The sequence below is a fragment of the Wolffia australiana genome, chromosome 5 (assembly GCF_029677425.1).
Source record: "Wolffia australiana isolate 7733 chromosome 5, ASM2967742v1".
Classification (NCBI taxonomy): Eukaryota; Viridiplantae; Streptophyta; class Magnoliopsida; order Alismatales; family Araceae; genus Wolffia; species Wolffia australiana.
In genome coordinates, this window is record NC_135839.1 from 9,290,000 (window position 1) to 9,315,997 (window position 25,998).

General features: G+C 38.5%; 3 protein-coding genes across 3 annotated transcripts; 1 reads left to right on the plus strand and 2 right to left on the minus strand.

Moving 5' to 3' along the window:
• The first annotated feature begins 100 nt into the window (after positions 1 to 100).
• Positions 101 to 4,356, plus strand: TLP7 (tubby like protein 7). Its single transcript, XM_078575040.1, has 4 exons — positions 101 to 578; positions 2,193 to 2,280; positions 2,415 to 2,544; positions 3,396 to 4,356. The coding sequence occupies exons 1-4, from the start codon at positions 243 to 245 to the stop codon at positions 3,904 to 3,906; spliced, it is 1,065 nt and encodes a 354-aa protein (XP_078431166.1). The 5' UTR covers positions 101 to 242; the 3' UTR covers positions 3,907 to 4,356.
• Positions 4,357 to 13,130: 8,774 nt separating this feature from the next.
• Positions 13,131 to 14,854, minus strand: MBF1A (multiprotein bridging factor 1A). The gene is made up of 4 exons (XM_078575341.1): positions 14,612 to 14,854; positions 13,761 to 13,844; positions 13,525 to 13,607; positions 13,131 to 13,437 (listed from the first exon to the last, which is right to left on the minus strand). The coding sequence occupies exons 1-4, from the start codon at positions 14,751 to 14,753 to the stop codon at positions 13,318 to 13,320; spliced, it is 429 nt and encodes a 142-aa protein (XP_078431467.1). The 5' UTR covers positions 14,754 to 14,854; the 3' UTR covers positions 13,131 to 13,317.
• Positions 14,855 to 22,061: 7,207 nt separating this feature from the next.
• LOC144703388 (protein DOG1-like 3) lies at positions 22,062 to 23,318 on the minus strand. The gene has a single exon (XM_078575568.1). The coding sequence runs from the start codon at positions 22,948 to 22,950 to the stop codon at positions 22,210 to 22,212; it is 741 nt and encodes a 246-aa protein (XP_078431694.1). The 5' UTR covers positions 22,951 to 23,318; the 3' UTR covers positions 22,062 to 22,209.
• Between the last annotated feature and the right edge of the window lie 2,680 nt (positions 23,319 to 25,998).

Genomic DNA, 25,998 nt, shown 5'->3' on the forward strand with positions numbered 1-25,998 from the left:
GTACCCATCTGAATTTAAGATGCGGTTTGAAACGGGGCCGACCATGGCGACTCGCCATAAAGACGCTCCAGTGAAAAAATACTATTCACCTGTACAACTCGGATATTATGGCAACCCAGCACGAGTGGTGAGTAGATTGGCAAAAGCTGATCCAAACCGAGAACAAGGAAGACCCCCTTCCCCTTCGTTCTCGCAGCGAAGAAGAAGATTCGTGTTATCTCTCTCACTCTCTCTCGAGAGGAATGTTTGGGAGCAGGAAGAACCGCTCTTCTTGTTCTCAGAAATCATCGGAGATTGCAGGGAAGGAGAGCAGCGCCATCGTTCCTTTTGAGGAGATTGCAGGGGAGAGAGAGAGGCGAGAGAAGGGTTCGGCTGAAGAGGATCGTTGGTCGAGGCTGCTTCCCGATCTTCTTGGAGAGATCGTTCAAAGGCTCGAATCCAGCGAGGACCAGTGGCCGTTGAGGAAGAACGTTGTTTCTTGCGCCTGTGTTTGCCGCCGGTGGAGAGAGACGACGAGAGGGATCGTCCGACCGCCTCGCGAGTCCGGTCGCATCACCTTCCCCTCTTCCCTCAAGCAGGTAGACTAGCCCTCTCTTTTGGAGCAAATTTCTCTGATCTGTGTTGATATCAATCCGTCTCCCGGACTTAACTTACTCTCTGTGTGTTGATTTCTTCGCTCGATCGCAGATGGGTTTGCTTCGGATTTCTGGTTTTCTTCATCTATTTGTTGATTTGTTCGCTGGATACGATATGGCTCTGGATTGAATTTCTGGGTTTCTCTGTCTTCCGATTTCTTCGCTGGATACGATTAGGGTATGGATTGAATTTGTGGGTTTCTCTGTCTTCCGATTTCTTCGCTGGATGGGGGAAGGGTTTGTTTCGAATTTCTGGTTTTCTTTGTCTGTTTGCTGATTTCTTCGCTGGATACGATTAGGGTATAGATTGAATTTCTGGGTTTCTCTGTCTTCCGATTTCTTCGCTGGATGGGGGAAGGGTTTGTTTCGGATTTCTGGTTTTCTTTGTCTGTTTGCTGATTTCTTCGCTGGATACAATTGATGTCTGGATTGAATTTATGGGTTTCTCCGTCTTCCGATTTCTTCGCCGGATCGGGGAAGGGTTTGATTCGGATTTCTGGTTTTCTTCATCTTTTTGTTGATTTCTTCGCTGGATACGATTAGGGTCTGGATTGAATTTCTGGGTTTCTCCGTCTTCCGATTTCTTCGCTGGATGGGGGAAGGGTTTGTTTCGAATTTCTGGTTTTCTTTGTCTGTTTGCTGATTTCTTCGCTGGATACGATTAGGGTATAGATTGAATTTCTGGGTTTCTCTGTCTTCCGATTTCTTCGCTGGATGGGGGAAGGGTTTGTTTCGGATTTCTGGTTTTCTTTGTCTGTTTGCTGATTTCTTCGCTGGATACAATTGATGTCTGGATTGAATTTATGGGTTTCTCCGTCTTCCGATTTCTTCGCTGGATGGGGGAAGGGTTTGTTTCAGATTTCTGGTTTTCTTTGTCTGTTTGCTGATTTCTTCGCTGGATACAATTAAGGTCTGGATTGAATTTATGGGTTTCCCTGTCTTCCGATTTCTTCGCCGGATCGGGGAAGGGTTTGATTCGGATTTCTGGTTTTCTTCATCTTTTTGTTGATTTCTTCGCTGGATACGATTAGGGTATAGATTGAATTTCTGGGTTTCTCTGTCTTCCGATTTCTTCGCTGGATCGGGGAAGGGTTTGATTCGGATTTCTGGGTTTCTTTATCTTTTTGTTGATTTCTTCGCTGGATACGATTAGGGTCTGGATTGAATTTCTGGGTTCTGTCTTCCGATTTCTTTGCTGGATCGCAGAAGGGTTTGCTTCGGATTTCTGTTTTTTCTTGTCTGTTTGTTGATTTTTTCACTGGATACGAGAAGGGTCTATATTTAATTTTTGGGTTCCTGTCTTCTGATTTCTTCGCTTGATCATAGAATGGTTTACGTCGGATCTCTGGGTTTCTCCATTATATATCTATCATCATATGTTGATCTCTTCCCTTGATCGGATGAGGGTTTGCTCCGGATTTCTGGGTTTCTCCATCTTTACTGATCTTTTCTGTTTATTTCAGAGTTCCTCTTTCTCTCTCTTTCTTTACTGATTTCGGTGTTGGATCGGTGAAGGGTTTGATTCGAATTCAGGGTTTCTTTGTCTTCCATTTGTAGCCGGGGCCGAAAGACCCTCCCCTTCAGTGTTTTATTCGGAGGAACAAGAAGAACTCCACCTTCTACCTCTATCTCGGTCTGACCCAAAGTAAGTCATCTCAATGATAAAATCAGAAACCAAATGATTGCCTTTTTTAGGAATGGGCAGGAAATTATTGTTTTTTCGAACCCCTTTGTTTGAATTATCTAATTTGAAACTTCTTTTCTACATGGATTCATCAGCATTTGTAGATAAAGGCAAGTTTTTGTTGGCTGCCCGGAGGCACAGACGTGGAGCTCACTCGGAGTTCATCATCTCCCTTGACGCAGACAATCTCTCTCAAGGAACCAACGCCTATGTTGGAAAGCTTAGGTAAGCCTTAATCAATTTATTTGCATACCAAGAGAACAGGAAATAATGGGCAGGTTGAAATTTGTCATAGAATGGTTGCCGTCGTTTATTATTTTCACCTTTTTTAAACTTATCTGATCACTGATATTTCGCGTGAACAAAAGTTTCGGCCTATTGAATAATTAATCTTCTGGAGGAAAATCGGTGCGTTTATTTATTATTTCCATCTGTGTAATAAAATATGACCATGTTCCAAGAAAATATGATCATTGATATTTCGCATAAGCAAAAGTCCAGGCCTATTCCAAGCACAAAGAATGGTGGACGGATTGAAATCTGTCATCGTATGGGTGGCTTCATTTACTAATTTAATCTCCTTAAAAGAGCTGATATAGATATTTCTGATTAACCAAGTTCCTAAACTTCAGGCACAAAGTATAGTGGGCCGGTTGAAATGTGTTACTTCCACTAAAAATATCTGATCATTGATATTTCAAGCCAACCAAATTATAGACCTAATAAAATCACAAGAAATAGTATCCATGATGAAATCTTTTGCTGAATATCTGATTTCTATTATTTTAACCTCTTAACAATAAATGAACTGATATTTTAAGGCGCAAGAATGTATCTTAGTTGAAAGTTTTTCATGAAATGGCTGCATCCTTTTACTGTTTTAACCATCTTTCTACAAACCTGGTCATTAATGCGTGGCCTAAACCTTTTTCTTAGGCCTAAAAACATTTCAAGTAATACAGGAGAAGTTGAAATCTGAGCTAGAGAGTCTGTCTCTATTTAATATTTCAAAACATATCTGTTCATATGTACAAATCTCTCCTTTAGTGGCACCGCTGACATTGTATCCTGTGCAGCTCTGATTTTCTGGGAACCAAATTCACCATATATGACGGACAGCCTCCATCGTTAAGCGGGGGGTCGTGGGGGTGCTTTGCCAGCAACAGAGTGAGCCCCCAAACGGCCACCGGCAAGTTCGAGATCGGTCACGTGGCGTACAAGTTCAATTTGCTGAGATCAAGGGGGCCAAGGAGGATGGCCTGCGCGGTGCAGTGCCCCACGGGTGGCGCCGACTCGGAGAAAAACGGCACCTTTTTCCTTCAGAACAAGGCGCCGAGGTGGCACGAGCACCTCCAGTGCTGGTGCCTGAATTTCCATGGCCGGGTAACCGTTGCCTCAGTTAAGAACTTCCAGCTGGTGGCGGGGCTACCCGGTGGTGGTCGAGCCGGGGACGATGAGCCGGTGCTGCTGCAGTTTGGCAAGGTTGGGGATGATCTCTTCACCATGGACTATAGGCATCCGCTCTCGGCATTCCAGGCCTTTGCCATTTCCCTCACCAGCTTCGGCACCAAACTGGCCTGCGAGTGATGCGAGCTGTGTCTTATATTATCCCAAGGATTCAGGCTCCTAAATGGTATGAAGTTATTTTACAATTGGATGCCAGTTCCTTTGAGCCCATTGTGAAGTCCTAGTATCTCTGCTTTGTGCTTCACTAGTTTCTTATGTTATGGGCCACTCTGTAGCTGCTGTTGGCCCTCCATTCCTCAACCTCGTGTTGATTTGTGGTAGAAATTAACATTTAGCTGGCAGCGTTGAGGGCTAAGGGTGGGTAAGCATCTTAGAGCCCGAGAACTAGAGCTCCAGAATGGCATGAAGTAATTTTGTAATAGGAGGCCAATTTTCTTTAGATTTCAGACCGGGTGAATTAGTATTAACTCGTTGTAAACTTTTCTCTGCCCTGTACTTTAAGGTTTTTTTTTGTTATGGGCCACTGTGTAGGTGGGTATTGGGCCTAATGATTGGAAGTGCCTACTCTCAGCTATGTTGTACGTTTTTCTTTTCCTAGGCGTTCTCCTTTGGCATGTTGGCATCTAGATAACAGCTTTCTGGTTTCTCTACCTTATATGTTTTCTGGAAGTGCTTGTATCCACTCATTCCTCACTAAATGGGATGTGCCATTGGACCTCTTTCCAGTCTTAAGCGATAACTTTGAGTGTCCTGACTCACTCATTTAAACTTTGAAATATTAAAAATGTATCTCTCCGTTCGTTGTGTTCAATGTGCAATAATAGTTGCATCTGAGTAAAAATGTCTTGGTGCCTTGCACCCTCGATTTGTTTCACAGTTGAAGAAGTATAATTGCATACACAGATTCTAGAGTCTTAAGGTACTAAGCACTCTTGATAAAATTACGTTTTATTGCAAGGGACCAAAATTCGTGATACGGACAAAATCCAGGAAGCTGCCATGGGTGATGGTGACCCAAAAAATGTAATAGTTTATATTATTTATAAATATTTTTTTATAGTTTAGTTAGAAATTTCATATTCGCAGGGTTGAAATGCATTTTTTTTAATTGGCAAAAAACACGGTGCCAAGTATGGCCTGCCCAAAGGTTGCGCTCGCAGACTGATCCAGCCGTGCTGTGGGTGCCATAGAGAGGAGGGTTTATATATTAAGTGAAGTGTTTATAAGCATTTATAGGTGTGGAGCGAGCGTAAATGTCTCAATTACCCCTGGACCCTACTCGCCCACGCCCGTGATTAAAAAAGGAAAAAGATTCAAAGGTGATACCGGTGTAGCTCCCGGAGAAGGCCTCGGGCGCACATAGCATGCTCGTGTCCCCCAAAGTGGTGATGCATGGAGTATAGGCGGTTCTCACGCCATAATTAGATATCCTCGTGGAGGTGCCCTGAGGGTACAACAGTTAGACGAGGGTTGAAATATATTTGTTTTGTAAGTTTGTACTATCCTATTTATTTATATATTTATTTTAAATCAATTCTCAATATGGTTATTAAAATTATACAGTTATTCAGCTGCTGATTCACCAGGCCTGAACTAATCATTCGATAATTGTATTTATAAAACTTTAAGGATTCAGTTGCATAATATTTATGTGTAAGATTGTCTTTGTCGTGTAACCCATCCAATTGAGTGAATTAGGGCACTAAAGTGCTCTGGAGGATTTTAAATGATTCTTCTCTAAGCCTATTTTTTAAGCAATTCATTAAGCTATGAAAGATCTGATGGCATCCATTTATCATGGTGAGATCATGCATCACTCTCATTTATGATTGAGTCATTTGGTGTAAGTGAGATGATCAATTTGATTATTATACTCGACAACACTAACTTTTCTAAATTGAAAAATCAGAAAGCATAGAAATGACACAATTACAGGCAGCCGAGTCATCAGGTGTGCAGTGTCTGCATCCAACTGTGGCTGGGTGGCCTGTAGGCAGGCACACAGCCTGAGGGTTACAAAAATAGGTGTGCAAGAATGCAGCCGGCAGATGCTAGTAACAAAGGCTTTGTTATCCTTGAGTGTTCTGCAGGACTACAAGCGAAACTTTGCAATCATTTTATGCTGCAGTCAAGGCAAAAGGGTTCTTTGATTGGGTAAATGAGAGACTTTTGGATGATTTTTTAAGGAAATTTTACATATATTGAATGTGGATTTTAGAGGGATAAAGAAGTAGAGGAAGATATGAAGGACCTAATGTAGGAATAGAGAGAGACATTCAATATGTTTTTATTGAATTATAAGACAAAATGGTACATTGGAAACTATTTTATGTATTTTTCTAGGGATATTAACCAATAAGAGAGATTTTAATGGTAAAAAAGCTTAGCAATAATCTATTTACTACACCCAGATCAAGCAATTTGCTATAGTTGGGAGAGCTTAAAGATCACATAACACACTTCTTTCTCTTTCTTCAACTAAGGGGCACCACTTGATCCTGGAAAATAATTTTCCCATCTGGATAGATTCTATTGGAAGAATTATAGAATGTTGATGTAGAGAAGGATATAATAGTCTATTTCTCATTGGATCAATTAATTACCTGATTGCATGAATTAATTTTCATAGTCTATTTCCTTGCCACCTCTTCCTCTTTTCTCATTGGCTGAGATTACATGATTGCAATAGTTTTCTACTCCCACCATAAGGTGGAAAGTTGAGGGTATTAACATGATAAATGTGCCCATAATTACATGAAGTTTTTTCTAGTTGAAGCATTTAAATATTAAAATCTTCATGTTATTAAAAAATATTAAAATATTTATGAATTTCATATAAACATCACTTTATGCATATTTAGGGATTTTTTAACTAAGCGTTTTTAACTTCTGTGCCAAGAAATTTTATTATGATTAATTTTAATTTTCATCTTCAGAAATTTAGTGTAATGAAATAGGATTATAATTAATACACACGAGCTTTCATTTGAGTTTAAAATCCTTCTATTTGGGCTATTGGGCCAAATTAGATTGAATTTTGGACTTCAAGGGAGCACCTATAGGAAAGTAGCCCAGGACCTAGGTCCCTCCATAGCTCTCTCCAAACTTACCTCTAATGAGGAACATAAATTTAAATGAAGGAGCTTGAGAAATTAAAATTCAACCAATGAGAAAACAGGACGGAATGGCCATGAATGGAAACAAGAACAAAATTGAAAGGAATTTTAGATCAGGTCCTATTTATGAGTACATTTTTTTTTAAACTCATTCTAGACATGCTATAGAACTGGATAGTCAGCAGGATGAGCCCTTCATGATCCTTGGTGGCCAACATGGTTGAAGTATTTTGAAATGTATATCGTTTGGTCATCTGTTTCTTGCATAGAAACAGTACTGATCCATAAAAATATAACCATGCAAGTTTATGAAAAATCTTATCAGGCTCAAGCCATGCTTATAAACACTTTACAAACCTGGATCTAAAATTTCGCCATCATCCCAATCTATTTCCCCCACTTTTCCTTCATTTTTAACCACTCCCTCTTCATTTGCCCATTTTCTACCATTTTTTTCTCTCTAGAATGAAAAATTTTCTCCTTGAAACCTTTCATTACTATCTCTAGTTTCTACACCTAAAATTTCAATACAAAGTTCATCCATTTACCCCTCTTATTTAGCATCCCATTTCTTCATAATCAGATCTCGTTCAATATTTTTTGTCTTTTGGTTGCTAAAATTTTGCGTAATTCCAATTTCCTCTAAGTTGATATATGATCTGCATGCATACCATTGATCTGTAGCCCACGACTATGAAACCATGACCATATTTTCAGAAAGGTAATTTATACATTTTTAGTGCTAAAATAAATGAAAATAGGTAAAATCATAAAATAAAATAAATAAAAATTTATAGAAAAAATCAAATTTATCCCATTCACCATTTATAGTGGGTTTTACTTCCAATTTGATTCTGAAAATGTGTATTTATCTCTTCTAATAATGAATAAATTTATAATAAATTATCTAAAATTTTATAATACTTTTATACTCTTTCTGCTCAAATTGAAATTCTATAAAGTTAAAAAAAATTTAAAATATATTTTTGACTTCTGAACTCAATGTTTTCATTTCTTAGTTTAGAAAATCACAAAATTGATTGTCTTTTGCCATGTGTATGGAGTCTTAACTTCCCTATGTTATTTATAGAGTATTAAGAGTAAAAGTATCATAAATAATATTGCTTAAGTTAAGTTAGGATTTTGGGCATGAAAGGCATGATTGACATGAAATTATGATAATTACCACAACAAAAAATTCATAAAGGAATCGTATCAGATCTTGAAACGCCATGATCAAATCAAGTTGGTACATATCAGATGTGTGATTTATCAATTCCTCAAATGCAGTATGTTCGGCTGCTCAAGTGTTCAGCGACTAGACATTTCCAAGAGACACTAGACACATTCAATATCGTCCTTCAGCTTGATGGTATTTGTTATCAATCCAGCGTTATAGTTATACCATTTTGATCGTCTCAGGAGTGGAGGAGATATAAGCAAAGAATGGAGAAGTAGGATAGGCACATGAAGAATTATGGCCTTGGTGAATTTTTGTCAAGGCTTTCTCCTATTAATTTTTTAACATGAATTCTTTATAAACCCTTAAACTTTAAGTATATCTTCTAATGTCTAAAATATCATTTTTATATGACTATTAAAGGGCTTCAGTGTCCAATGAACCTTTACTAGCTGGCCTAATTAAATATCTTTATAAACATATAGATTAATAAATTAATGATTGATTTATTCCACATAATAGGTTGAGTATCCAGCCTATGGTGTCTAGATACACCTCATGCTCAAAAAGATACAAAGGAGTATATTGAATCTCTCATGGAACCTTTACACCATTCCTCATTGTGTATGTATAAATGCTCATCTGCCTAATGCTCCTAGGATGACCTAGGTTATGGCCAACTATCAAACATTAAATGGTCATCTCAATTAGTACTAATACATTAGAAAATTATCGTAGAACTCTTCTCTAATATTCTACTTCCTTGAGTTTTCTCCTTTTACATCAAGGGAGAATGATTCCATTGTCTATAATATAGCATATCCATATACAAAGCCATTACCCGAAATAGTTTGAGCATCACTAAATAAATAAAGACTTTGCTCACCAAGAGTGATTTGCTTTCGTACAAGTAGGATACTGATGAAAATATATGCGGCTAGTAAGCCAATCACACATTCATTATCTTGTTTATTATTTATTAAAATAATATATTCATTTAATAATTCAACGTTTTGGTCACCAAGAATGGTTGGCTTTTGTCCAATTAGGATGCTGATGAAAATGTATGTGTACAGTAAGCCAATCACACATTATATAGCTTCTCAAGACCAATTTTGATATCCAACTCTATTTACCTAATTATTGCTAAGGTCTTGGCAAACAAGTTGAGGGAGGTGATCAGAGAGCTTATCCAAACCTCCCAATCTGCATTTATATAGGGTCCCTTCTTAGTTGATAGTCCAGTCTTGGAGGGAGAGATTTTGGTGTTAATCATATGTCCCTTTGAATGGTTACCACTTTGATGGGTGACCGCCTTAAATCAGCTTTCAAAAAAATACAAAATATTCATGATAAATCCCATTAAATACAGGATCCTGCTATGTGAGCTATGATGATATCATTAAATGAATATGATTTATATTTAAGTGTAGGTGATAAGTATTCATATTTTAAGGATACTCAAGAAGGACATCAAAATAATCACAAATAATAGCACTATATAGTCTTACTCCTATGATGAGCACGACACATCTAGTAGCCACAAGAATGGAGACACTAAAGACAGATAGTGGGTGTTGTTTAACAGAAATAATTTTTAGAATTACTCGATATATATCCCTAAATGGTACACGAGAAAATTATCTATCAGGCTGATCCACATCATGGTTGGGTGAGTGTTTCTTAGATCTTAGACACCAAAGACATATTGTGGATCGACAATATAACATTGACTATGACCAATAATTTCCTATTCATGGACTTCTAAACTATCTTAGCTCAGGTGCAACAATAAGTTCATAAGGGTGATAGAATGCTAACATGTGATCGCCTTTCCTTAGTATAAGAGGAGACTATTTAAGGAAGATCATGTAATGAAGTCCTTAGCCAAGGTGGGGGTGATGGAAATATATGTGGCCGGCAAGCCAATCACACATTCCACATATCGTTCTATGTTCATTAACACAACATATTCATTATAGTGCACGTGTGATGCTTATAATGAAGTCCGTGAATACATGATCGGACTTAGTGAATTATGATGAGATCGTAATACGGAGATCACTAGTCTTTAAGCATGTGTTCTAAACATTCCAATTCAAAGGATACGCGAGAAGGGCATCAAAGTATCCAGATAGCACTATCTATCCTCACTCATATGATGAGTGATAGAATAGCAATGATAGAATAGCACTATCTATCATCACTCATATGATGAGTGATAGAATAGCACTATCTATCATCACTCATATGATGAGTATGGCTGGTCCCGTAGCCATTAGTGTGGAGACACTACAGATAGATAATGTGTGCTCTTTAGTGGAAAGAGTTTATTGAATTGATCTATATGAATCCCTAAATGGTATTATACCGAACTGTCAATCAGGTTGATTCACGTCACGGTTGTGTAAGTGGTCCTTAGACTTGAGACCCCAAAGACGTCTTGTGGACGGACGGTTGTACTTTGCCTATGGTCAATTAGTCTCTAATATGGGATTCTAAACAGTCTTAGTTCGAGTACATCAAGAAATTCACGAAGACGATTGAGTGGTCAAGATGGGATCGTCCACCCTCGATATAAGAGGGGACAGCTCAAGGAAGTCCTTGTCCAAGGTAGTGAAATATAGGAGAAGAGTTCTCCAATGATTTCCAAATGCATCAGTGCTAACTCGGATGACCGATTAGGGTTTGACAGTTGACCATACCCTAAGTCATCCAAGGAGTGTCAAGTGGAGGAGGGATTATACATACACGGTAACAGATGACGAACACGTTCCATGAGTGAGTCGATACACACTCATTTGTATCTTCTAGAGCACGAGGTGTAGCTTGACACCCCACGTGTTGGAGACGAGACCTATCGATTGGGTTAAATCGATCCGACATAAATTAATATATATGTTGATATAGTTAATAAATTTAGAAGTCCAATAAAGGTTATTGGGCCGCTAGAGTCTTTAGCTAGACTGAATACATGTTCCATGGTTTTTTGGATGTCCGAAGTTATACTTAAGTTTTGGGAGTTTTTATGAAAAATACCCACTTAGTATAAATAGGGCAAAACCCTGGACTAAATTCACCCTGGCCAGAATTGTTCAGGGGCCTTTCCCCTTCTTCTCCCTTCTCCCCATACCCCCTCTCCATCCCTTATGCGATCGAGACAACGTAACGACGACGACGGAGAAAGAACAGGGCTCGTCAATGAGAAGGAGATCCGACGTGTCGAGGATCGCATGGATACGTCTAGAGGCTGCACACTTGAGCAGCTCGACTCGTCTCGCTTTGAGATCCAAGAAATCATGGATCCAATCCATGCAAAGGTACATCGTTTCATGATTGTATCGATGCCCTTCGATTCGTAAAAGTCTTCTGTTGCATATCATTTTGATTTCTTCATCCATATCTAGGCCTCAAGAACCCAACAGGAGAAATATTGAAGAAGAGCGTTGTGACATATTTTTTAACACATCAAATCAATTTTGGCTTACAGATTAGGGTTTGACAGTTGACCATACCTTAAGTTGTCCACCGAACAAGGAATCTCTAGCTTGGTTTGTGTGGTTGAGAATTTCAACATATTAATATAAAATTGAGTTTTCATGCTTTGTTTGCTTAACTAAGGTATTGAAGATAGGATTGTGTGTTCTATCTCAAAAATGTATCATGAGACGTACCACTTGGGTGATATGTTTGCTGAAACCTGTATGAAAAAGCCTCTCACTCTATCTGAACTTATAATCTTGATAGATATACATGTTTTTCCTTCTTATATAAGAAGACTTGAGGTAGAATATACTTGAAATCTTGAGGCAATTAAGTTGTATAACTTGATATTCTTGATTTAATTCTTACCCATGTGTAAATATTTTAGATTAAAAATTATTTGCAAAGACAATAATAATTAATAACAAGGTTATTTGCCTAGGTCAATCTATCAGAACCATTTTCCAATTGATCATTAATTAAGTTTTGTGCAAGTATCATTGCATCTTTATCATATTGTTATAACAAATTTGTGAAGAAATTTATCTTGTGTTGCATTACATACGAATACCAAGCTAAATCCGTAGCTCACAAGCTCGAGTAGAGAATCATTTCCAGATTAACACATACCAATCTCGAGTAGAGTCCATGCTCATCCAGGCCAATTCCGGGTTAACTTGAATGAAGCATTTATTTACTCTGTCACTAATATTATGTCATTGTTAATGAGTTATGACAATCCTATGATATAAATTGAAATATCATTAATTTATCATTTTATTATGAAGCATTTAAAAAGATTACTAAATTGTAGAAGGTATATTTCTTCACTCTGCCACTAATATTAATCATTGTTAATGAATTTCATCCATATTCAATTAAGACAGACAGGTTGAAATCGTTAGCCTTGCCAGGCCCAAGATGGGCTTAACTTCATCAAACTCCTATCTTATAGTTGGACTAGGTCAACCAACATATGATCCATATAGCTCAGTTTGTTTCACATTACACTTCCCTCAGAAAATCTTTTATGTTATAAGTATTTTTCTCCCACTTGGCACAATGGGCAATTATATTTCAAACCAAAACCCGTCATTCGGATATCAATATCCTGATTTTGATATCCAATATCCGATACGATGTCCCTCCAAATATTCGATGTTGGGTGAATATTTGATATCCATCCAATATCTGGCATCTGAAATCGTCTCAACGGCGTCCGGCGTCCGGCGTCCGGCGTCCGGCGTCCGGCGTCCGGCGTCCGGCGTCCGGCGTCCGGCGTCCGGCGTCCGGCGTCCGGCGTCCGGCGTCCGGCGTCCGGCGTCCGGCGTCCGGCGTCCGACATTGGATGAATATTTCTGCTGATACTCATCAGTTTCTATCATCTTTACATGTTTTAGATCAATGGAAAGCTGATTAAATGGGATTGGCCAATCGGGTCGACTAAGTCGACCCGACACGAGCCGAACCCAGGTCTAACCAACCAACCCATGACTTCATCAAAGCAAAGAGTCTCTTCTGCACTTAAAAATCAAAGCAAGCTACTCGGAATATGTTAACCAGAGTAAAACTCAAACTGGTTTTCTTTAGCTACTCAGAATATGTTAACCAGAGTAAAACTCAAACTGGTTTTCTTTAGGTCAAGACGAAGCTTTCAGCATCTAAAGTTTGAGGACCCCAATTAAAACATAACCCAGGTATAAACAGAGAGTGGGAGGACATTCAGCACACCTTTCGCCCGTAGAGTGTATATCATTTCTTCCCCCTCAACTTCACGCCCAAAGCCCTTTCCAATTTGAGGATGATCTGCTGGTTTGGGATAGCTTTTCCAGATTCATATTCTTGAATCACTTGAGGCTTCTCGTTGATTAGCTGCACGCGAATTTAAGATCATTAAGTGATTCAAAGATTTTAAACACTTGATTAAAAAAGTGAGGGATTTATCGTCTTTCTCGATACCTGTCCAAGCTGGGCCTGAGTTAATTTCTTGTCCATTCGAGCTTGCATGATGTTCTTTTTCAGTTCCAATGGAACGCGCTCATCTGAAGAAGTACGAGTTAGTCATAATTAATCGAATGAAGTAATAATATATCCATGTTCATACGCCTCTCGAAGAAATTAAACGAACCCAAATGATACACAATATGTTACTGATTTTAAAATTCAATGTGGCTAAAGATTAAGAAAAAACTTACGGGTGAGATTTTCTGTTTCTTCGTCCAGCTTCCTTGTGTTCAAAGATGTTCCGCTCGAGGCGGCTTTATTAGTGGCAGCATTAGCTGCATCAATTGACATTCAACGAGAATAAGCTCTAAGACATTTTACTTCAAATTAATGTACAGAAGTAAAGTAAAAAAGCTGAGAAGGGAAAAATGAAACCTTTTCCGGTTACAGAATTGGAGAAAAGAAAGAAAAATCTAAAAGTAATAACTCCCTCTTCCGTCGTGTATTTTCACTTATGCAATAATCATCCTCGAGGTGGAACACATTTCCCCTTTTCTGTGGAGTGAAAAGGAGGGGTAACTCAACAAACCTAGCCGAGAAGAAATTACAAGAGCACAGTCCGTTAATTTTACCTACTCATAGTCAATTGACAATAACACGATGCAGAAGCTCAATCTGCTGCCGAATCCACAAAATCACAATCTACAACACTAAGGTAAGGAAGGATGGAAAGAGATTGTCCTACATTTCTTCAATGTCTCAATCTCGGGGCCGAGAAGAATCTACAAGAGCACAGGCCACTACTTATACCTACTCGTAATCAATTAACATTAAGACGATGGATAAGCTCAATCCGCTGCCGATTCAGCGAAATCACAATCCAAAAAGCCGATGTAAACAAAGATGGATAGAGATTGCCCTACTTTTCTTCACCGTCTCAATCTCGGGACCGAGAAGAATTTACAAGGGCAAAAGTCCATTAATTTTACCAACTCATAATCAATTAACACCAAGACGACGCATAAGCCCAATCGGCTGCCGATTCAGCAAAATCACAATCTAAAAAACCGATATAAATCAAGATGGATAGAGATTGGCCTACATTTCTTCACGGTCTCAATCTCGGCACCGCTCCGGCGGGCGGCGTTGACGGCCTTCTCGTCCTTCTTCGCGGCGGCCGTCGGAGCCTTCTTGCGAAGTACCACGGGATCCCAATCCTGCCTCAAAGGACCAACACCTGCCATTTCTACTACTTCCAAAGATCAAGCAATCGAGATGGGGTTCTTCGCCGCAGACGAGATCGTCTTCCGAGCAGGTGAAGAGGATGAGATCGACGAGTAATAGAGATTCCCGAGTTGATTACTTGGACCTTAAGACAACACCACATCCATTAGATCTGTGTGCCCTCGTAGTTTCTTAGGCCCTTATAACCGTCCGATGAATGGACCTCTCCGTCTGATGTTCCAACGGATAGATTACTTTTTTTAATTTTAGTCCCCAGGCAGAAAATTTGTTTTTTATTACGCCTTAAAGTAGAAGTTTTAGTTGAGCGGATAAGATCCAGAGCGGTATATCGTAGCGTGGTATCCGTCGGATCCGTGTCCTCCGTAGTTTTTAAATGCATGACAACCGTCCGATGGATGCGCCTTTCTTCAAAGATATTGAAGGACAGATATTTTATATTTGATCCAAAAAACTTCAATTATATATAAAGCCTAAATGTAATATGTTTCATTTAGCAAAAGGACTTTCTTATTGTTTTATTTAACGATGATGCTAGAGCTGAAGATGAGTTCCCAATAGATGCAAGGCTTTTTATAAAGGTCTGAGTCTAGAAATGCTTTTTACAATGTTATAGAAGAAAAAAACTGAAGAACCTTTGAAATTGAAGGAAAACATTTCGACATTATTCTCTTGCAAAAATGGCTCCAGTCCTAATGCTTCTTCACCCTTAACATTAGCTTCATCGTCTAGCTATTTCCAACAAGATATTGGAACTTAGATAATGATCCAAATGCCAGTTTTGGATCCCGCAGGATGATCTCAATAACATATATTGTGTGTGGTACCATTGATGATCTCAATATATGATTCTCTAGATGATGACTCTGGAATTTGGACAATGATGACGACATCATGTCATTGGCTGTGGCAATGTTGGCTTTTGGAAACCGGAAAGTAATAATAGTGAATTATGTTAGAAACTAGTAACAATGAGGATGATGATGCTGGTCAAAATCTATTCGTCATTGTCCACATTGAACACCTATATAATCCTTGGTAATAGGGTACTCCTAATAGTAGCCATGCCAGATATTCATTATCGAATATCATAATATCCGTTCTCCTGAAACTTTATTTTGTTTGCCCCACATTCCCAGTTTTCCCTCCGTTAATGATCATTTAAGGAGAAAAGATTTAATTTTTATATGTATTACTTAATTCAATTCAGCATTGCATACTTATTGTTTTGAATAAATTACTCATCCAGTTAATTTCACTTTGTTTTTCATTCTGCAACAGATTCTCATTCATCCACTCCGTGATTATTCACTTAATAAATATATATCAGAGAGAGAGAGAGAGAGAGAGAGAGAGAGAGAGAGAGAGAGAGAGAGAGAGAGAGAGAGAGAGAGAGAGAAATAGACTCACCACATTTGGATCGCGTAATGATGTCAGATAACATTTTATATGTTATCACTAGTAAAGATGATGAGCATGATTAAATGTGATTAAGACAATATAATGGTTTATTACATGAGCCATTTGTTGCTGATGTGTTATGACTAGGATGGCGGGGGAAGACAACTAGAGAGGACATGTGTGATCTGATGTTACACGTAGACGATCATCACTAGGAAATTTTGTAATTGCTTTAATTGGTGCAATTTAATCCAATGAGAATGAGAGAACTACTGTGCTGGCCTAAACCCTCAGCCTCAGTTCCATGGTGGTATCATATATTGTGTGTGTGGTACCATTGTTGTCGTCATTACATTCAGAATTCAAGCTGACGATGATAAAACTAGAGTCTTGGGTTGCTTGGTTAGGCAATGTAGGAGTCACACCCTCAGGCCTAGCATGTGTTGAGGTTGGACCTCCAGTTTGTCGGGCGGTGGCATCATGACACTCGCACAATGGGTAGTGTGTCAGGACTTGCTGCAACATTCTCCATGATGCTTGTAAGAATTCACATCCCACATTGGAAAGTGTAAAATTTAGATAAATTCTAATCGTGTTATAAATTAAACTTTTGTTTTATATAACTCAAATGTCCCAACATTTAGGATTACCAATGTTATGAACAATGCGATGAACATGACATAATGTTTTACGTCATCGTAGAAGTGATACAAATAAAAATGGGAATGATGACACATATCTAAACAAGATTTCTCATGATGATCAAGACGCATCCTTTCTTCCCTCGCGTACCCATCTCCTAGTAAGTTTTCATAAGATTTGAAGTATAATGAAGTGAAAATTATCATTATATCTATGCACTCAACACAAATGACAATTAAACACAAGGAATATGATTATCGCTAGTGATCGATTTGATTATCAAAACTGATGTTATACCATTTTGTGTTGTCTCCTTGATACCAAAACTTGACAAACACAAGTGCCTCCATACTTGGGGCCTCCAGTTAGCATTGCTCTTAGGTGAAAACTGCTTGCTCGGCCAGAAATGATAGTTCCTTTTGTCATGCAACTCATCAAGCAATGGCTACGAAGAACACACCATCTTGTATGTTATGGATATTATGTGGCCGTCAAGTCAATCACACTACCATGTTTATTTAAGTTCATTGAATAAAATATTAGTGTTCATCATTATTTCATGTGATCTTTATGATGAGATCATACTACAGTGATCGCTAGTCTTTAAACATGAACTCTAAATATTCATATTCGATGGATAGTCGAGACAGACATCAAGTTATACGGATAGAATAGCACTAGCTAATCATACTATTATGATAAGTATAGATGATCCTGTGGCCATTAGTGTGGCAACACTAACGACAGATAGTGGGTGCTCTTTGGAGAAAGAGTTCACTCAATTGATACGTAGGAATCCCTGAATGGTATTATACCTAAACGTCAATTAGGTTGACTCAAGTCATTGTTGTATAAGTGATCCTATGACCTGAGAGACCAAGGAAATCTCATGAGTGGACGACCACAATGACTAACAAGCCTCTAATCATGGGATTCAAATAAGTTATATATCGGATTTAGTAAGAAGCTTACGGAGATGATTGAGTGGTCAATACGGGATCATCCGCTCTCGGTATAAGAGGAGATTAACTCAAGGAAGACGATGCATAAAAATACCTAGCCAAGGTAGTAAGGATATTAGAGAAGGTGTTTTCTAATGATCCTCGTTACGCATCAGTACTAATTGAATGACAGATTAGGGTTTGACGATAAACCATACCCTAAGTCATACGAGAGTCTCGCGCGGATGATGGATTATACATATACGATAACCAATGACAGTAAAGGTTCCATGAGAGAGTTTGATACTATTCAGTATCTTCTAGAGCACGAGGTGTAGCTTGGCACCCCACGGGCTAGAAACTCAACATATCGATTGGGTTAAATCGATCCTTATTTAATTAATATATATATGTTGATAGTTAATTAATAAGGTTGGCCAATAAATGTTATTGGGCCACTAAAGTTATTAACTAGAATGATACATGGGCCTAGAGGGTCACACACACAAGATCATAAGGGCATTGGTGGATATATTTTACTTTGAGAATTTTTGAGAAAAACATTAAGTGAAATATAAAGTGGGAAAGGAAAGGGGTCTCATTTTAAGTACCCATGCAAGCCTGATTAGAGAGCCCCTCCCCTTCTTAACTCTCTTCTCCACTCATCCAAGGAAGAGTGTCTTCATGGTGACGAGATCTTCAAGATTTTCAAGAAGAGGATAAGAAGAAGAAGTGGAGATCCAAGCGCCGAGTGATCGCGTGGATACTTTTAGAGGTCGACATGTGAACGGCTTTAGAATGATCTAGGAATGGCAAAATCAAGGGTGGAATGAGTTCCCTAAAAGGTACTTTAAATGTTTTGTTTAAAGATTGACATGCTTCCGCATCCATGGAACGTGTTTTCCATGGCTGAACCAAGGCACCGAACCCAACACTTACATGCGATATACTTCGCACCTGGGGAAGCCCGACGGCTTTGACTTCCATCATCGCTCAACTACAGACTGCCGATTGGCATCCACCGCCAAAAGACATTCTAAAGCTCAATGTGGATGGTGTGGCTAAAGGGACCCGAGCCGACCAGGTGGAGGTTGTATCCTACGAGACCACATTAGGAGTATCATTTTTGCTTTCTCATCTTTCTATGAAGTATATACTAACATGAAAGTTGAAGCTATGGTGATACGTGATGGCTTTCTCCTCTACGATGACCAAAACATTCACAGTATCATCATAGTATCTGACTCACAGTTGTTAGTCAACATGCTCTGTGCAGACTCAAAATTTATAGCAATATTTGGATATCAGAGAAAAATCAGCTCCAAATTCAGTAATATTTTGATATACAAAATTCAGGTTTTTTATAGACAATATTGTGTATTTCTTTGTAGATGATATTACAGGTATCTCTATAGATGCATTGCATCCATCTCTATTGATGCCAAATTCCGAGGGAAACATTATCAGAATCAATTAATATTTATTGATGACTACGTAGAAGTATTGGTTAAAATGATTAATGCTCTAGAATCATATCCTTTCAGTAATCCTTATTAAAATAAGTTAAATAAATAAAGGTTCACTTTATTAATCATTTAAGTTCCTTGTACAGATCAGATATATTTTCCATAAAATGAATATCTCAATCATATACCGTATTAAAGATATTAGAAATGAGAAAAATCTCAAAAAAAAATACACAAAAAAATAATATATGAAAATGATATCTAGAGATACAACATGGGTGAAAACATTGAGCGTATCTTCACCAATATGTCACTTTCGGGAACAAGAACCGTGGCCCTTTTTATCCAACACATTTCAGGAAGCAAGAAACAGCATGGAGAATCCCAAACCATTTAACCATCTTTAGAGAAGATAGTGAGAGAAAGAATGCCATGAGGAGCTTGTTTAGAAGGAATGAATGCTAGGGAGTGAGAGCTACGTTGTTCTGTAAGAATGCCATGGGCAGAGAGAGCTACATTGTTGCAGCAAGATGAAGGGAAAAGAGACAGTCAGATGAGAGTCATGTCATTGGAGAAAGAGAGATTCAGTTGGTGAAGAAAACAGTTGATAGAGAGAGAGAGAGAGAACCAACAGCTAGAGAGAAAAAAAATCACCATCTAGAAGGAACACTTTAAAATATTGTTGCATAAATTTGGGCCTAAATGACATTTTTACCCTAACTTATGGTTTTTCAAGGGCCAGAGTTTAAAGTGGTGATTAAAATATCAGTAAATGCCATTATAAAGTGGGGGCACATGGTGTTATGAGAATTGCCATATCCATAAAATGAGGCTTTTGATGCACATGTTTTGATGACTCCTATGACACAGTTCACCAGACCGTGGACACACGTTAAATGAACATTCATCAGCAGTAAATCTAACTTCAATATGTAAACCCATGCACAGAATCTCTGCCAAATAGAAAGGCCTGCATTTCCATGCGTGATAGCCCAATGATCTTTGAGGTGATTCTGAAGCATACAAATTAAATCAACTGCTGAGAATAAGTCAAGTTCAAGGGTTGATATCGAGCAATACAGAAGGCGGATTCAGTTGAATTTTTAGGGCAGGATCAGTTATTTCTCCTCTATCCATCCAGAACGTTAGATATATGAATACATCCCAGAAAAAAAAATCATCTTAGAATTACTTTTATTTGTTGACCGAGAGAAGGAGGAAGTTTTGAGATCCATCAAGGTTTTTCTTGAGATATTGAGTAGAGAAAATATTGATGACAAAAAGAGATTAGAGAGGTTAATCTTGGAGTTGCAAAATATCTCATCTTGATTGTAGATAAGGATACATGGTAATTTTTCTTGCAGTTCAATTTTCATCAATTGTTCACTCACATCATGCATGTCTAGTTCCCTCCTTAATTCCATTACACCATCAACTATAAATCATATCCTTAAATTCTCACACTTCTCTTAGCATACATCTACATATATTTAAGTCTCTCTATCTTCCCACATTTCATAGAATTAGCATATTATGTAGGGAATTGTCAAATATCTTTTTCTCGTCTTCCCATTTTGCATATTAGTTTATAAATAATCCATCCTCATCTCCTTATCACTATTTAAGAAAGTACCAAATAAGTCCTAAAATCATCCTACAACAGAATAAATCATGCAGGCGGATCAGTGGACTTTGAATTAGAAGGGCATGCATATCTTCTCCTAGCAGCTCTTGGACTTTGTCAGGTTAGACTTCTGAGTTTTAGCCAAAGGTGATGCCAATCATGGATAATTATGGAAGGTGTGAATTCAGGAACGATGAAATATTCTCAAGGAGCAATTTAACGAGGGGGAGCAATTTACGAGTAGAAACAATGGAGTGTAACTGAAAAAAGTGAATTAAAGAGCCTCAAACACTCTGGCTTTGAAGCTGCTCAACGGTGGCACTAGCAATAGCCTAGACATTTTCTTCGAAACATGTTCACTGTACACAGGATGGCGTCCAATCCTGGACTTAAAATATGATGGATCATGTGTTGGGACTAGGGTGCGATATGCTGAAGTAAATATCGGATTCTGAGATGAGACCTTTGTCTGATCCACCTACTTTATTCTAGATATGAAACTACTTTTCTGGCTTTTCCTAATCTCTTCCATGTGGGGGTGACCCTTGTTCACTCTATTCTTTATGTTTTTACATTCATGTTCATAAATTAATATTTTAATTAAAATCAAACCAAAGTATCAAATACTAATCACCATAAACTTAAGTTTCTCAAGTATTCAATTCAAAAAAACTGTAATGCTGTTAGGATATTCTGGCTTGATTTCCAACAGTAAAGATATACAACTCTTTCAGCTCTATAATTTAACTCCAAATATAGTAGTATCCAAATTATTTTAAATTTGATCGGTCCATTTCTCATGTTGCAATCTTAGGTTTCCACAACTGTAACTATCCATCACATAATAACTTCTTCTATTCATATGCTAGAATTAAAAAAAAAACTAGAGACCACTGTCTACTTAAAACTAATCGAGGTTTTGAAGGAAAAATGATGAAAACATGTTCCTCGCCAAGAGAAATTAACACCTTTGTCTCATCAGTTTAGTCACTAGAAATCACTGATGTAAAGGCAAGTTTGCTACTTCTTTGAAGAGAGATGAAGCTGTGAGCAGTAACTATGTGGGTTGGATATTTGGATGTTTACCATTTCTTACGAGGGCACGTCTCTTCTAAGTATAACAGGCGAACTATGTGAGCAGCTCCACGTTTGACACGTCTTGCGCATGCACCTCGGCTCCACGCCACAACAGCAACAACAGCTTAGTAATAATCATTCCGTGTGAATACCAAAAAATTCTCTGAAATATTCCAAACAACTATGTACAGAAATAAGCATCACAATCATCTGTTTCCTGTTGAGCACTATCACAATCCATACAACAGCTACACCATCTAACTTATTAACTGAAATAAAAACAATACTGATTAAAGCTCAAAGTGCATTACGCTTCGGCCGAGATGGCTGGACTTACAATCCGGCTGTCCCTTCGAGAGCACCACTTACGGATGAAGATCTGCAGCTGTTTGGCGGCGATAAGGTAATCTACAGCCTGGGAAGGGGTGAGAATACTTACCAACCCTTTCAACATCTCCAACCTGAGCTCATCCGCCTGTTCAATGATCAACGCTAGCGACCTCTCGTACGCGGCAAACGCACCATCAAGCTCCTTCTCGTCGACCGCGCTGTCAGCGAGGGACATGGGCACAAAGGGCAGGTCAGCAATATCCTCTTGCAGAGAAGCCGAACGCGAGCTGAGGGCGTGCTCCTCTCTCATTACTCTCAAGTGAAGCTCGTTTATAAGAGACATCTGATGAGCCGAGAGATCGCTTACCTCGCTTCTCGCGCCTCTTAGAAACTCCTCTAGATGACGGTCTAGCTCGAGGCCGGTGAGAGTGTAAAGAAGGCGAATACCCATGGAAGGCCGGCAGCCGCCGAGCCAAAGGAAGCAGTTCTCTAGAGGAGAGCACCAGCGGGGAGAGAAGAAGGAGGAGGCGTCCTTCTTCGCCATGGCGACCCGTTGACAGGAATAACTCTCGTGTTGCCTTACGTTTTTCTCCACCGCCCACTTCAGAATCTTCTCGTTGTGAGAAGGGGAAGAAGTGGTGGCCGCGGCTTTGGCCGATAGGAGCTCCTCCATACTGTTTTTCAGCTGAAGCATCCTCTCCTCGCCTTTTAGAACCATTTTCTATCCAGGAAGGGGCTGAGCTCTTTAGTGGATACTATCCTGCTGCTCCTCTGCCTTATAAATCGAAACTATGAACCGCCATACAGAAAATGATTATCTAGAAAATGAAATCTTCAACGTTGGTTAACACGCCCGTCACCGTCGGATGGTGGGTTATACTGGAGAGAAGAGGGGATAGCGGATCAGCGTTTCGGATCCCTGAATCGTGGAGTTTTTTGCGACGGCCCAGTGCGCAACCTGTTCTTGTTATTGAATCGTGGCTTCTATCATGACGAGGGCGAAGTAAACCTCGGCAGTTAGTCGCAGGGAAGAGAGATGGGCAGATAGATAGGAGTCCACCGAAAAGATAGAAGTGCACTGTGAGAGGCCCCACGTCGAACGCTTTCGCTATAGCCACGTGAAGAGAGTTTTGGATCTCCTTGAGAAACTCTGTTTGAAGATAAATATGATAATAGTTTACTGATAGAGAGAATTTCATCTTTCATCACATGGCATCGGGAAGTGCGTGTTTTATTTATGGCTTCGCAAATGAGGATTGGGTGGAGGAATGAGAGTTCCAAGAGACCATCGTCATCGATGGCAAGTTATCATAAATTACATAAGAAGGTAGAAAGGGGATAGACTTTGTGAGCACCACATAGGCTTATCAAACGGTAGGAGGAAATACACCAGAGTTTGACCTCTTGAATTAATCACATTTAAATTTTTTCGATGGAATTTAAGATCGCCGTGTCTGTACCACCATGACTACCTTGCCGAGGAAAAACACAACGCCTGGCGAACTAAAATCTTAATCGATTTCTTGAATAGAAATATAATATATCTAAGACTTCGCAGTTTTTGCCTGTTATTTGGGTACTATGTTTCAACAAAGATAGCCAGACTGCTTAGGAATAGGCTCACCATCTTCCTGCTTAGGAATAGGCTCACCATCCTCCTAGAGCATGCGAGATAAATAAAAGCTTCCCAGAGAAACATTATTCAGTGCCATCTCAGGAAATAATTAAAAATCCTAAAGATGCTAAATATACCTCGACGAGGAGACAAGCGCAATGGTTTTGACCTTATTATTTTTTTCCAAACTGCTTAGTTTCCCATTATGGATGAAAAACCAGAACTTGGGATTAAAATCATGGTTGAAGGCTCTGATTGTGCAACAAAATTTATAAATATTCCTTACTAAACGCAGAGTAAGGGCCACATGACAAATAACATCAATGGAAAGAAGTGAACTTTTAGTTAAAGTATTTTTAAATAATTTTAGGGATTAAATTTAATTAAATACAACAATTTTTCAGAAAAAAATCATAAATATTTATTCTATTTTTCAACAGTTTACATAGATTTTAAAAAATGGATGGGAATTTTAGGAATTTTATAGAGCATAAAATGAATAAAAACTAATAATAATAACCTTCACCATAGATCAACCGGACACAAGTCCCTGTTGGAGGCAGTGGAGACTGGTGCCCATGCGAGGCTGCTAAAACTGGTTTGTGGAGCAGATCAGGAGGTCTAAAAACTATCAAGTCGACCAAGAATTGACACAACTGACACATGAGTCGGCCGAGTCAACTTACTTGGTATAATAAATATGGTCAGACTGGTTGAGTGCAGAGAGGGCAGAAATTGCAAGAGCCAGTGGTAAAGGAAGGTGGTTGTGAACTGTAATAACTTTGAACGTATCTTTTGCATCATGTGAAACTTATGCATGCAGCTAGTGGAATTGGAAATTTTCGGATCTAGGCTCTCCATTGGAATAATAACCCAAAAAACATGTGACAATATACGGGTGAAAATGATATATGATCACACCAACCTCATTCAATTCAAAGCGAGGTTGGTGGTTTCCTATTCAATCCTTGCTTAGCCTCTTAATTAATATCTATCCCTCACTATAGTTCCCAATGAGTCTTGAAGAGCTACATCACTCTTCTCGAACAACAGTCGGGAAAAAAATCAAGAGATAAAAATTATAAATGAGATCAAGAGCTTTAAATAAAGTTCCTCCAAACCCTCCGAGCCCATGGATTTGGTCAATTGAAATTAGCCCCTAATCAATGGCCCTTGATGGTCAAGATGGAGAAAAACTTCCAGATCCAAAATTTTCTCATATTCATAAAAATTTATATCCATTTGACTTGGTATGTAAGCAGGCTTCAATTGGGCCTTAAATCCTCCATTTGTGTACTAGGCATCATTTTCTTGTCCAGTTACTAACTTAGGCTTCATCATTTGGCCAAGGTCATTGTACGGGCTTCCTCTTTGGTTCCAGTTGTGTATTGGGTTTGGATGTCATTGAGCTAGATAATTCTATTATTTATTATTATTCTCAAATATCTTTGTGAAAAGAAACAAATCAAAGATAGACTTCAGATATATTGCTTGTCACTAAATTATTTTATTATGATTAATTAACATTATGTCTTATTTTATGATCAATACTAGATCCAAGAAATCTAACCATAATTCAGCAAAAGAAATCATTGCTTTTGAAGATATAAAATCTGAAAAGGGGATTATGATGAGAGAGGAATACCTCAAAATCATCAAAGCAAAATCGATGAAAATGAGATGCAAATACCTCGTGCCTACTTCTCATGATTTATCTAGTCAAAGCCCATGCACTTATTTTGAAGGAAGACATGTTCTTTCAGCCAGATGGTAATATTATCTGCTGACATTATGACAATGAAGGTATTTGCCCACACTCTAGGGTACAGAGCTAAAGAAAGGTTTAGAAATCTAGGTGTGAGATTTGAATCATGGGATGAAATAGAAAAATAAATTCTAAAACATATTATCTATCTAAAACTAATGCTTACAGGAAGGCTATATAAGAGCATTCGAGCAGGGAAATGATTCATCAAGTTAAGCATGTGAAGATTCAATAAAACTTATTCGGAAATGCCCTCATAATGCAATTCTTTTATGAAAGTTCAAATAAAACTTCTAAGAACAGACTTAACATAGCTTGTGGAGGTACATTTCTACATCATGGACATCCCTATTAAATCGATGTTGGACTAGCCGATTCAATAGAGA

Bases quoted from the DNA above. Each gene is read 5' to 3' on its own strand.
- TLP7 (XM_078575040.1), top strand. From the start codon at position 243: ATGTTTGGGAGCAGGAAGAACCGCTCTTCTTGTTCTCAGAAATCATCG. The intron at 2,281-2,414 runs GTAAGTCATCTC...TGGATTCATCAG, and splicing joins CTATCTCGGTCTGACCCAAA to CATTTGTAGATAAAGGCAAG. The intron at 2,545-3,395 runs GTAAGCCTTAAT...TATCCTGTGCAG, and splicing joins GCCTATGTTGGAAAGCTTAG to CTCTGATTTTCTGGGAACCA.
- MBF1A (XM_078575341.1), bottom strand. From the start codon at position 14,753: ATGGCAGGTGTTGGTCCTTTGAGGCAGGATTGGGATCCCGTGGTACTT. The intron at 13,845-14,611 runs GTAGGCCAATCT...CAATTGATGCAG, and splicing joins GATTGAGACCGTGAAGAAAT to CTAATGCTGCCACTAATAAA. The intron at 13,608-13,760 runs GTAAGTTTTTTC...GTACTTCTTCAG, and splicing joins AGAAACAGAAAATCTCACCC to ATGAGCGCGTTCCATTGGAA.
- LOC144703388 (XM_078575568.1), bottom strand. From the start codon at position 22,950: ATGGTTCTAAAAGGCGAGGAGAGGATGCTTCAGCTGAAAAACAGTATG.